This window comes from Pan troglodytes, chromosome 22 (genome assembly GCF_028858775.2).
Source record: "Pan troglodytes isolate AG18354 chromosome 22, NHGRI_mPanTro3-v2.0_pri, whole genome shotgun sequence".
NCBI lineage: Eukaryota > Metazoa > Chordata > Mammalia > Primates > Hominidae > Pan > Pan troglodytes.
Window position 1 is genome coordinate 35,414,694 of NC_072420.2, and position 12,972 is coordinate 35,427,665.

General features: G+C 47.0%; 1 protein-coding gene across 1 annotated transcript in view; it reads left to right on the forward strand.

The window, feature by feature from the left end:
• The window catches only part of CLIC6 (chloride intracellular channel 6), a 48,479-nt gene that overhangs the window by 31,978 nt on the left and 3,529 nt on the right, over nt 1-12,972 (forward strand). Inside the window, exons 2-5 of the mRNA XM_003949160.6 lie at nt 5,569-5,678; nt 6,227-6,352; nt 6,985-7,091; nt 7,642-7,823. Coding sequence (XP_003949209.2) covers nt 5,569-5,678; nt 6,227-6,352; nt 6,985-7,091; nt 7,642-7,823 — 525 coding nt within the window. The remainder of the gene's footprint in view (nt 1-5,568; nt 5,679-6,226; nt 6,353-6,984; nt 7,092-7,641; nt 7,824-12,972) is intronic.

A 12,972-nucleotide genomic window follows, 5' to 3' on the forward strand; every position in this document is an offset into this window, starting at 1 on the left:
ACTCCTCAGGCAAATGGATAGACTCATAATTTTTTTTTAATTTACAGAACTATTCAAAATCAAGAAGTCTCATCAATTTAAATATTGCATTTTAAGTTATAACCATCAGACTGGGGGCTGGGCACAGAAGGCAGCCTGGCGGACTTGCTGCGGGTGACTCAGGCCCTCTCACTTTCTCTCCCACCTCCTCTTCTCCTCCTCCCGTAGATGTGACTCTCAGTGGGTGATCTCTTAGTAGTGAGAATTTGTGAACTTCTGGAAGGGAAAAAGCTCATGGACTTTGGCCCAGGAAAGAATGAGCAGGGAGGAGCTGTGAGGCACTTTCTACGGGGGACCCGGCCCCAGGCGCATGGGAGCCACTGGATTCAGGCCCCCGTCATTTTGTGAGCGTTTCCTGTGCACTAGGAACACCCTGATGACCGAAGATGGGGGGCTGTTGACTCCGGAAATCCTCATAGAAAGGGGCAGAGAGACCCCAGCTCCCCCACCTTTTCCTCGTGGAAGCAATAGAAGACCCAATAGGGCTGAACCCTGCCCGTGTCCCAGGACCGTCTGCAGGGGATGGGACAATCTCTGGGTCCTGTCTTGATCCAAATATCAGGCCTCCATGCAGAGGCGTGGGGGCGCAGGCTGGGGGCGTGGCGAGCAGCCAGGGCTCCCGCGTGTCTCTTTCACAAGCACCCGCCATTCCATATGCCAGATGCTGACAGTAATATCCCTCAGGCTCTCCTGGGTTGAGTTTACAACTCACACATTCCACGAGGGGTGTTCATCAACCCCCTACGTCAACCCCCTAGCGTCAGTTGTACATGCAGTGAAATTTCCTGTGCTTCAGGGACTGACACCCAGCCTCCATGGGCAGGGCAGGCGCAGCGGAGGTGGGGAGGGCTGGCTGTGTGGCTTGAAGGCCAAGATCTTCCTGCTTGGCCACGAAATGCATGTTTGACTGCCAGTGTCCAAAGCGTGTGAGGCCACTGGGCATCCAGCAAAAGGCCGGGAAGGGATTCAGGGAAGTGTGTGGGTGGGACTGGGAGGAGGGAGTCACCTCCCGTCTGGTCTGCCTTAACTCTTTCTCTCTGGCTTTTCATCAGTTTGGTTCAGCTGCCAACAGAGAGAGCCCTGGCTGGGTCTTCTGGCCCCTTTGTTCCCCTCTGAGGACAACTCTCTGGCCTCCCACACCTCACTCTGTCTCTGACTCTGGCCTCCTCTGGTCACCTACTGTTTTTATTCAGCCTGAAGTCCCCCTGGCACGCTGGAATGGAGCGGCCCATTATCACTCACTCACTCTCCACATCCTGCGATGGATCCAAATCAGCTGCTTGCTCCCAGATCCCTCCACCAGACGCCATGTCTTTCTCCTGGTTTTCTGCAGGGACTGGCATCCTTCCCTGCACACGGATGCATGTCCTGCCTCCTCGGTTGAAAGCCAGTTATCAGAAAATACCCAATTAAAATATTACCGCTTTGTGGCCTCTTTATCTTCTCTCCACCACCTCCAAATTGTTTTTCATTATATTTGGGCAGAGTAGAGAAAAGTGCTTACTTGATGGAACGTGTTCACCATGTAAGCCCACACAGAATTTTCTAGAAAGATGGTAGAATCAAGAAGGTGGTAGGGGGTGGCCTGCTCTGGTGAGAAGGAGAGTGTGGGGTGTTGAGGAGCAGCCAGGAATGTCTTGGGGAGTCATCGCCCCGTCAGGTCTGCGTCGGGATTCCAGGTGTTTGTTTGGTCCTTTGAAGGCAGCAGTGGGGCAGAGAGCTGTCTAGTGGGAGGTGGCTGTGTGGGTGGTGCCCTGTACATGTAACTCCAGACCACTGGAGAGGCCATTTGCCTGAACAAAAAGAAGGAATTAAGAAAAAGGCCTTTTTTCTAAATTTGGGTAGAGTAAGCATGAAAAGAGCCGGCAGGAGAGTCTGTAATTTAGAGAGGGCGTGTGGTGAGGAGGAACTGGTGACCTCGTGGTGCCATTTGGACCCACACGACTCGGACCTTGGTGGGGAGCCCTGAGACAGGGAGGTTCACAAGGCCAGGACCCAGCAGAATCCCCAGGTTCTCAGATGACGAGGCTGGTATCCCGAGAGCTTTTCGGAATGTGGTGTCAGAGGCTTTGGAGGCACCGTTTCTTTCTTTCGAGAATTACCTTTGGAGGAACTCAACAAAGTTGAATTCGAAAGGCAAACATGCAATTCTGGGTTATCCAAGCACCTAAGTCTTCGCTGGAAACAAGACACTGTACATTCTCAAACTGCTTACTTTGATTTGATCAGAAATGTATATGTACAAAAATTTCCTTCCTAAGCTGAGAATCCTGCTGAGAAATTTTAGCCCAGAGTGCACTTAGCCTGAGAGAGTTATCAGCACTGGGGGAAAATGAAAGCTGTGTATGATAAAATGTCCCAATTATGGCGACAGTGTCAGTTATTCCCTCGGAATATATGTCGTTATCCCATCATCTTGTCGGGCTAATGAATATGACCAAGGCCATCCTCTCCCATTATTGCTCAATAATGGGCAATGGAGATGGCGTATCTTCGCCTTTATTTTTGCTGGCACATCCAGGCCCTGAAGCACATTAAAGTAATAAAATTAGGCAGCAAGTCATCCCAGTCACTCCCACCATGTTCCCGTAACCCCCTCATTTACAACAGACTGAGACAGAAAGGAATTTTTTAGAGCAATTTGCGATGAGGCAATACTGGATATGTAAATTCTGTTTTATTGGCAGTCACCGCTGCTGGCTAATTCTAAATGCCTAACAGCCTTTGGTTCACTAGCCATGCTGGGTCAGGACACAGTTTGGTTTTAAGGCCACAAAGGGGGAAATGTATAATTGCAACTTTCTTCCATGTCTTAAGCTGTGGCCGAACAGATATTGTCCCATCCTGTTTCTGGCCAGATGTTCCATCCCAGTGGCAGATCCGAGAAGGGGCCTGTTAAGAAGTTTAAGTTTTCACTGAGTTGGCTGACTAAGGCAGTTTTTATTTTTTGAAAAATTTATTGCTCCTACCGGCTTTATTCCCCCTAAAGAAGTAGCTGCCAGAGTTCAGGAAATAGCAAGAAAAACAATTTCAAGGGAAATCACTAACTTGAGTTTGAGACCAGAGACCGAGCAGGCGGAGAGCCCCGTGCAATATAATTATTCTGCAGATGCCACGGTGGAAAGAGGCCACTGCAAGAAGGGTCCATTCCAGAGGCAGAGCTTTGTCAAGGGGTGCTTGAACAAGATGCCCCTCACTGGAACGGGACATACACACTCAGGAGAGATTTGCCACATATACAGTGAGTTATAAGAGGGTTCCAAAGGTTAGAGAGACGGGAGAAAAAACGAACACAGCTGCCCCACTTCGCAGAACTTATTTTAGACTTTGCTGTGCTTCATGTAACTACTATAAAAATGAGAGGTTTACAAGCTGCAGAGCAAGTCGGGACTGGCCAAAACATGCGTCCTTGCACTTTCTTCTCCCCGCTCTGCCTTTGCTTGGCTTGACTGTGCTCAAACCTGCAGTAGTTAAGAAAGTTCCACGGTTTAAGAGGGTTCCCAGGTCATCAGCCACTGGGAGTTTTCTCTGACTCAGCTCTGCACTTGCCCTTGCTCCAGAACAGGGAGTGAGGAGGAGATGGGGGTGGCCTTCGAAATGGCCATAGGGTGGTGGGACCCCAAGGTGGGGAACAGCCTCAGGTAGACGAGGGGATGCTTTTCAGGGCCCATCTGCCGGGAGTTGTTGTGACCACTTGGATGTATGTGTCATAACTGTCCACCTTCCACCCTTCAGGCTCCCAGCAACTTCAAGATACCTGGAGAGATTCTCAGACCCTCCCCTCTAATAGGCAGAGAGGAAATTAATGCTGGCGTGGGGAGGGGAGAGTGGGAGAGGATGTGACGCACAGGCCCAGAGCTTAGGGACTCTGAATTCAGTAATCTGGGTCTATTGGTGCCCCTTCATATGCAGTAAGGTCACCTATTAACTCTGCATTTATGTTGCTGTATTTATCACCTGGAAAGTGATATCATCCTGCAAGTCTTCTTATCAATGGATCATCCAATTGGGGGTTCACATTGTTTTGTCTTACACATTGACAATAATGCTGGTGGCATCAGCCTTATCTCTTGCCCGAGATTGGACTAAGGCTGAACTTCTCACAGCATGGTTTCTGACCACTGGCATTATATCACTTTGGAGGAACATGTTAAAAATTCACATTCCTAGGCCCCATGCAGCAGGACCCACTGAATCAAACTCTGTATATTTTTTAAATTACTATTTTAACATTCTTTTCTTTTGTATTTAGGTAAAACTTACTGCATTAGGCTGTTCTCGCATTGCTATAAAGAAATACCTGAGAGTGGGTAATTTATAAAGAAAAGAGGCTGAATTGGCTCAAATACTGCAGGCTTTGTAGGAAGCATGGTGCTGGCATCTGCTCAGCTTCTGGGGCAGCCTCACAAAGCTCACAGTCGTGGAGGAGGGCAAAGGGGGAGCAGGCACGTCACATGGCCAGAGCAGGAGCAAGAGAGAGGGAAGTGCCACGTACTTTTCGACAGCTCAATCTTGTCAGTCTTGCAAGAACTCACTGACTATCCAAAGGGCAGCAGCAAGGGGATGGTGCTAAACCATTCATGAGAAATCCACCCCCTGACCCAATCACCTCCCGCCAGGCCCTGCCTCCAATACTGGGGATTACAATTCAACATGAGATTGGGGCTGGGACAAATATACAAACCGTATCACTTATATTCAGTAAAGTACCCAAACCTTAAGACTTTTATCACTCACATACACCCGTGTGGCCACCGTGCAGATCAAGACATAGAACAACATTGCCACCACCCAGAAGCCTTCCTTTCGTCCTTCTGAGACAATAGTATCTTCCAGGGACATCTGCTGTTGACGTCCACCATCATAGACAAGTTTGCCCTCTACCTACCCTGAATCATGCAGGAAGCTTTGAGTCTGGTGTCTTTCTCTCAACATTGTGTGTGTGAGATGCACCCACACTGTTGCTTGTATAATAGCTAATTCTTTTCCATTGTGGTGTAGTATCTCAAGGCATGGAAATACTAAACTGACACATGTATTCTACTCTTGATAGTATCTGGGTTGTTTCCAGGTTTTAGCTATTATACCAAAGCTGCTAAGAATATTTGATCCTTGGAGAGAATCGAGAGATAGAGGGAAGGAAAGGGCGTGTCTTTCTTTTTCACATTGGTGATAAAGGGAGTTCCCATTGCTGCTCCTTCCATCAGTGAGCTGCTGCTCAGAGCCCCAGTGTGGCAGGCAGTGGTGAGGTGGTGGGGAAGGAAGAAAGAAAATGCTCAGTGCAGTGCATACATGTGCATGTGCGTGTGTGTGTGTGTGTGTGTGTGTGTGTGTGTGTGGTGTTCTCTCCCCCAACCCCTACATCCACCGCCAACTCCACGTTGAGGCTGGTAAAATGGCCTCAGGAGGATATTCGCAGCATCCTGACCGTTCTTATCAACCTGCAATGATTTTGCATGTGCATGTTGTGGTGTTGGCACTTATAATTGTGAGACTGGCTCAGATAGAAATCTCCTTCTCCACTTGTAGGCTGGTTATGATGGTGAGAGTATCGGAAATTGCCCGTTTTCTCAGCGTCTCTTTATGATTCTCTGGCTGAAAGGCGTTATATTTAATGTGACCACAGTGGACCTGAAAAGGTAAGACAAGGCGTCTGCCTTACTGAAATAACTGTACCTAGTTCTCTGCACACACACACACACACACACACACACAGACCTGAGGCCCACGGTGCTGCATGGGCACATCCATCCTCAGTCGGAGTCTGAACTGAAGCCCACATGTGGGCCAAGCAGTCATGACAGGGTCGGCTGGGCTGGAGTCAGGAAGGAGGAGGAGTTGGGGGTGCCGTGAAGAACCTGCTCCTCCAGTTGTCAGCTGTGACTCTCCCAAGCCTGTCTGAGCACCATCCCTGGCTGATAACACTGGGGAGAGTTAACTTTTTCACCTCCGTTTGTTGATATGCCCCTTTGTGCTCCGTATTCACAAAGGGGCACCTCAACAAGCCCATCATTTGTTAACGAATGCCTTTACTTTCATCACCAGCAAGACATTTTCGTAAACCCACCATCTACTTTGCAGTTCTCAAGAGTTGCTTCTCTTAAACTGGTGAGGACGCGGCTAAGCCCTGGAAATGAGTCCAGATTCTCGCGGTGGCCCATAAACGCTGCTGTTTCCTCCCACCTAGGAAACCCACAGACCTGCAGAACCTGGCTCCCGGAACAAACCCTCCTTTTATGACTTTTGATGGTGAAGTCAAGACGGATGTGAATAAGATCGAGGAGTTCTTAGAGGAGAAATTAGCTCCCCCGAGGTAGGCCTCAGAAAACCAGTGTTCATAACTTGATTGTCACTTTCCCCCACTAGTAGTCAATTCTAAAGCTCTGGGCAGTGTGTGTGTGTGTGTGGTTTTCTGCAGCCCACGGTGCTCACTTCCTTAATCATACGCCTGGTGTAACCAGATTAGAGTTCGGGGACCTGGGTTTCATTGTGCTGCACCTGCAGCTTGGCAATCACAGTTTGATGGCAGGAAGTGGGAGGAGATGGGTCCAGGGTGGGTGGTTGGCTGTATCCTAGACACCCTGCTGGAAACTATGGAGTATGTGTTAGGAAGAAGTATCATGGATTTTTGGACCTCGGGGGAGCTATTTCTACTCCATCCCCTTCGTTTTACTAGGGAGGCACCTGAGACCAGCAAGGCCAGGTGGGGTCCTGTGTCCCAGGACTGGCCACTGCCAGGAAACAACAACAATCCAAACCTCTCCGTGCAGTGCCATTCTCCTAGATGGTGTTACCTCCCAACCTTTGACAGGAAAAGGGTCAGGAAAACGTCGAAGGAAAGCTTTTCATTTTTATACCCAGAGAAAGCTGTTTTTCTCCATTGTATAGTATTATCTTCACTAAAACATCACTTGTCTGTGATCCTCCAATTTTGAACTTTTCAAGGTATCCCAAGCTGGGGACCCAACATCCCGAATCTAATTCCGCAGGAAATGACGTGTTTGCCAAATTCTCAGCGTTTATAAAAAACACGAAGAAGGATGCAAATGAGAGTGAGTACCTCCCATCCTCCTGTTTTGTTTCAACACAGACTTGAGTCTTAGCATGGCGGCCCATACGCTCCTGGGGTATTCCCATCTATTTCCCAGTGGGTAGAGAAGTGAGTCTGGAGCTACAGAAAAAGTGCCTCCAACTTTGAATCTGCACATGGGCTTCAAGAGATGAATGCTTCTTTTGAGGTTGGAAACTCAGAAAACAACATTTTTAGGGAAAATAGTCATCACCCAGGTGTTCCGGACACACCATGGGAATCGTGTTCAATGATGTTTCTGCCAGTCCACGTCTCCCCACAGGCTTTCCATAAGTATTTTTGAATAAATAAATCACTTCTAGAAGTAGCAATATTGTGTAGACAGCAGTGTGATTTTCCAAGGAGGAGTGAGCCCTTTATTCAGATATTCTACATCCACCTGCTGCCTTCCCAGCACCCATTGCTTGCTGGCCACGTCTCAGCGAGGAAGGGAAGCAAACTCCATCACAGCTGGTGAAAAGTGACATGCACTTGCAAACCTCTCTTTGTGATTTCCTGCCCTTCTGTTTTAGTTCATGAAAAGAACCTGCTGAAGGCCCTGAGGAAGCTGGATAATTACTTAAATAGCCCTCTGCCTGATGAAATAGATGCCTACAGCACCGAGGATGTCACTGTTTCTGGAAGGAAGTTTCTGGATGGGGACGAGCTGACGCTGGCTGACTGCAACCTCTTACCCAAGCTCCATATTATTAAGGTTCATCTTCCCTCCTGACACGTGTGCCGAGTACACGAACGGGGCTTTGTTTTATTTTGTTTTTACTTGTGTTTGGGCCAGACATTTAAACAGTCTGAAATGTGGAGACTTGGATTAAAAACACTAGTTCTGTTCGGGGCAGCCAAGCCCCAGCTTTCACACACACAGAAGATGGGCTTCGGGTGTTCTCAGGAAGTGCCTGCGAACGTGGCCCCACCTTCTGCTTCTCTCTCAGCCTTACTCACACAGCCTAAAGACAGGTTATGTGAAAGCAGCCTGAGGAATTTCGTAGATTATACCTGGCATTAGCAATTGAGAATTAGAGATGAGGCTCGTAGAATCTGGGGCTATTCAAATGTGAACTCAGTCTACTGTTGGTGATTGTAGGGCTCCACATGGCCCCTTCTAGGGATGACAGAGGAGTGTTCTATTAGCTTTTAACAGTGACCCTTGGCCAGGTGCAGTGGCTCATGCCTGTAATCCCAGTGATTTGGGAGGCTGAGGTGGGAGGATTGCTTGAGGCCAGGAGTTCAAGACCAGCCAGGGCAACATAGCGAGACCCCATCTATACAAAAAATTTAAAAAAAAAATTAGCTGGGCATGGTGGTGTGTGCCTGTAGTCCCAGCCACATGGGAGGCTGAAGCTGGAGGATCACTTGAGCCCAGGAACCTGAGGCTGCAGCAAGTTAAGGAGGTGGCACTGCACTCTGGCCTGGGTGACAGAGTGAGACCCCATCTCTAAAAACAATTAGGTTATTAATTATTTATTTATTTTAAAAAAACATTGACCCTCAACATCCAGGAAGCAGCTGGCAGCTTTCGGCTGAGTCTCTGCCATATTTGTTGCCCTGCCTTCCCATATAGTAGCTGAACATGATTTAAGAGCCATGAGTCATGTATTATTAGGGCTTAAAGACCTGCCAGACCCGTGGTTCTCCAATGTTAGTAGGCATACAAACTGTCTGGGGAGCTTTTTAGAAATGTGAGTCCCCGGGCCAGGCATGGCGGCTCACGCCTGTAATCCCAGCACTTTGGGAGGCCGAGGTGGGCAGGTCACGAAGTCAGGAGATTGAGACCATCCTGGCTAACATGGTGAAACTCCCTATCTACTAAAAATACAAAAAATTAGCCAGGTGTGGTGGCGGGCACCTGTACTCCCAGCTACCTGGGGGGCTGAGGCAGGAGAATCGCTTGAACCCGGGAGGCAGACATTGCAGTGAGCCAAGATCACACCACTGAACTCCAGCTTGGGTGACAGAGCAAGACTCCGTCTCAGAAAAAAAACAAAAAACAAACAAAAACCCCAAAAAAACAAGAAATGTAAGTCCCCGACCCACTGCCTGCGCTAGTAAATCAGAGCTTCCAAGAGTGACCCCTGGAGCTCCAAGCGGATATCCCCACACTCGGACTCTGTAGCTGTTGCTGTCTCTCAGCACAGCAGCACTCCCAGCTGCTCTATCACTTATAGAAGTTGAATGTGATTGCTGTGATGAGATTGCTATGTCCTTGGCCCTTAGCAGCTCCAGATACCTCAGGAAGAAGCCCATGCCTGGCTCTGGGGCATTTTTATGATTAAAATCCTGCCAGGGCCAGAGCCAGGTGGTTGGTATAAGTGTAGGGGAGATGGGAGAAACACCAGGAAAAATAAGTCATGGACTGTTTGTTCTAATAACACATTTAGTTAGCATTTAGAAATTACAAGGTAGCGGCCAGGCGCAGCAGCTCATGCCTGTAATCCCAGCACTTTGGGAGGCCAAGATGGGCAGATCACTTGAGGCCAGGAGTTTGAGACCAGCCTGGCCAACATGGAGAAACCCTGTCTCTACAAAAAATTAAAAAATTAGCTAGGTGTGGTGGTGTGCGCCTGTAGTCCCATGCATTCGGGAGGCTGAGGCACGAGAATCACTTGAACCCAGGAGGCGGAGGTTGCAGTGAGCACTCACTGCAGCCTGGGCAACAGAGCAAGACTCTGTCAAATAAACAAACAAACAAACAAACAAACAAATAAATAAATAAATAAATAAATAAATAAATTACATGTTAGCTTCACACAGTCTACGGTGCTGAGGCTCCTGTGGGCTCCCGGCCACCCCTGGTGACTCTGCTTCATTCTTTTGCCTTTGTCTTCCTGCATTTCTTCTTTCTATCCTCTTCCCCTCTCAGTCCTGGCCCTGTTGCTCCCTTCTTCTCCCTTCCTTTTTGTGCTTGAGGATACTGACTTGAAATGCAGGCCTTCAGGAGGTTGCTGATCCCTTGGGCAGATGTCTTTTCAATAGCTTTACCAGTCCACCAACATCCAAAATTTAATGAAAGCATCTCCACCCCTCAAAACCTGCTAAATTTGGGAGCTGCCTTCTAACAGGATATTTATGTAGTTGTGTTTTGATTGAGTCCCTTTTGGTAAACGCTTTTTAGTCCCTCCTGTGACCAGCGTAGCATTGCAGAAACACATGAAAGTTGAAGAAGAGGGGGAGAAATATCCCAGCCACAGAGCATTCATGGCCCCTTGTTTAGCTCCCATGAGAAAAGACGATTTTAAATTTCAGTAGAAAGGGTAAGCTTTAGAGTGAGATTGCAGTTCGTGGCTCCACTGTGAGACCCAGAAGAAAAATCTGCAAGGCCATTTAGCACTCACAATACCCAACAGCTTAATGATCTTCCAGGATGGAGTACTTCTGAAAGGAAATGAGAATCAATCTAAGGGAATTATGGTAAAAGATGAGAGTGTGAAGGGATTTATAATTTATTCCCCTGCCAGAAACCCAGCAAAAACAATATCAAAATAGGGTATTAGCTTCATCTTTTTTGTAAAACTACAAAGGGATGACAGATCATCGACTTAAAGAGTAGGAAGCTTCTTTCAGTGGGAGGAGCCACAGAACCATTACATGTTTCTCTGTATCTTTAGCAAAGTTCAGATTTCTCAAAAGGTAAAGAACACAGTCTTGAAATACCCAACTCAAACTTCTTTGCTTGAGGCCTAGAGCATGAGATGGGCCAGGAGGGAATCACAGAACTTCCCTATAGAGACCCTTGTTGAGCTGAGATCTCTAGGGAGGCAGAATTGAAGGAGGAGCCACACAGAGACGCCATCTTTCTAGGCTGTGACCCAGCACCTAATCCAGAGGAACAGTCTGGAGGGGAGGTAAAGAGGGAGGAAAGGAGGGAAGTGGCATTTTGCATTGTGACTGCTGAGCAGAGAAAAGAATCTAGGCCCCAGCCAGTCAAGAGAGAGACTAGAATTGCCCAAACTTCGTTTCTAGCCACAGTGGCCTTCTGCCTAATCTGTGAGCCTCAGAGTGGAGGATGCCCTAACCCTAACCCTAACCCTAACCGTAACTCTAACCCTAACCCCAGCCCTAACCCCAACTCTAATGTGTCTCTCTGGGGCAGAGCAGTGGTTGGCAACAAGGTGCTTGGGAGCAAATATTCCAGTTGGTTGGCCACCTGCCCTGTCTCACTCCCTTTGCCCTCCCCACTGCTTTTAAGCAAATGATAGGTCCAGTAGATCTGCCTCATTCAAAAAAGGCCAATACCAGAGAGAATGCCAGTGAGACCTTGGGGTAGACAGAGTTGATTGAAAAGAAGGGGGTGGGGGGAGGAATGATAAAGACAAGAAACAAAAACAGAAAAAAGACAGATGGGAAATACATATATGATCAAGAACTGCTCCTCCAACACATTAAAGAACGTTTCTTACAGAAATTTTTCTACAGCCTCAAAGAAATGAAAGAGAATATGGGCTTTTTGAGAAAAATCTCAAAGACAAGACACAAGATGTTCAAAAATATATTATCACAAAGGGGATGGAAATCAGGCTGGAAGAGCTCAAGAAGAAAAGTAAAGACAAATAAAAGAACTGCAGAAATAAAAGTCCTGTTAGAAGCAGTAAGACACAGACGAAGACGTTGCTGAAATTGATTTCCTCTGACATTCGCACACATCTTGTAGAGTTGGTTTTGGTATGTGGAATGTGTTTGTAGCCTTGCTGTCAGTGATTTGGAAGACAAGCCTGAGAAAATCATCTAAAATCAACTGGGGAAGAATAAAAAAGGTGATTAGAGAGATCCCAGATATACATGATCAGGAACAAGAGAACAGAAAAGGAAAAGGAAAGGAAAAAAAAAAAAACGAGAGAATGTTCAATGGGGAAATTACTTTGAACTAAAGGATGACCTGAATCTTTAGTTTAAATGACATGCCATGTTAAACATTGCCCCAGAAAGATCAACACACTGAGACATACTTGATACATTACTGAGCTTTGAGAATAAGAAACAACCCTTTTTGGCACCTAGACAATAATAATACTGTAATAACAACAACAGTAATAATAATAAAAAGAATGAAATAGAGTAAAGCCACCGAAACAGGGAAGAAATTCAGACTGGCCCCAGATGTCTTCATGAACCCATTAAAAATCAGAAAATTGTGGTTTAACATCTACATAGAATTAAAGAAAATGATGTGTGAGGTAAGAATTTTATGTCTAGGCAATTACTGTTTTCACCTAGACCTCTGCTCTCTTTTTTAAAAAAACATAAAATTGTTCTATGATGAAATAATAAAATCATAATCAAAGTAAGAATCCAGAAACAGAGAAGGTATGTGAAATAAAAGAACAGGCCCTAAACAGAGAACCCCTTTAAATCTGAAACTAGTCCTAAGACCAAACAGCAGTGGGAATTATACGGACAGAATAGAGTCAGAATATAATAAACTATGTCATTACCACCATTGGAAGGAGGATAATACAGAAGAAATGGAAAGAAGCATAGATACATAAATTCCCTCATTTGTCATCATCAGGAGTTAACAGGCAGCATCTAAAATTAGTAAATCAAGGCCGGGTGCAGTGGCTCACACCTGTAATTCCAGCACTTTGGGTGGCTGAGGCGGGTGGATCACTTGAGGCCAGGAGTTCGAGATCAGCCTGGGCAAAATGGTGAAACCCCGTCTCTACTAAAAAGACAAAAATTAGCTAGGTATGGTGGTGCACACCTGTAATCCCAGCTACTCGGGAGGCTGAGGCAGGAGAATCGCTTGAACCTGGGAGGTGGAGGTTGCAGTGAGCCGAGATCCTCCACTGTACTCCAGCCTGGGTGACAGAGCGAGACTGTCTCAAAAAAACAACAAAAAAAACAAACTT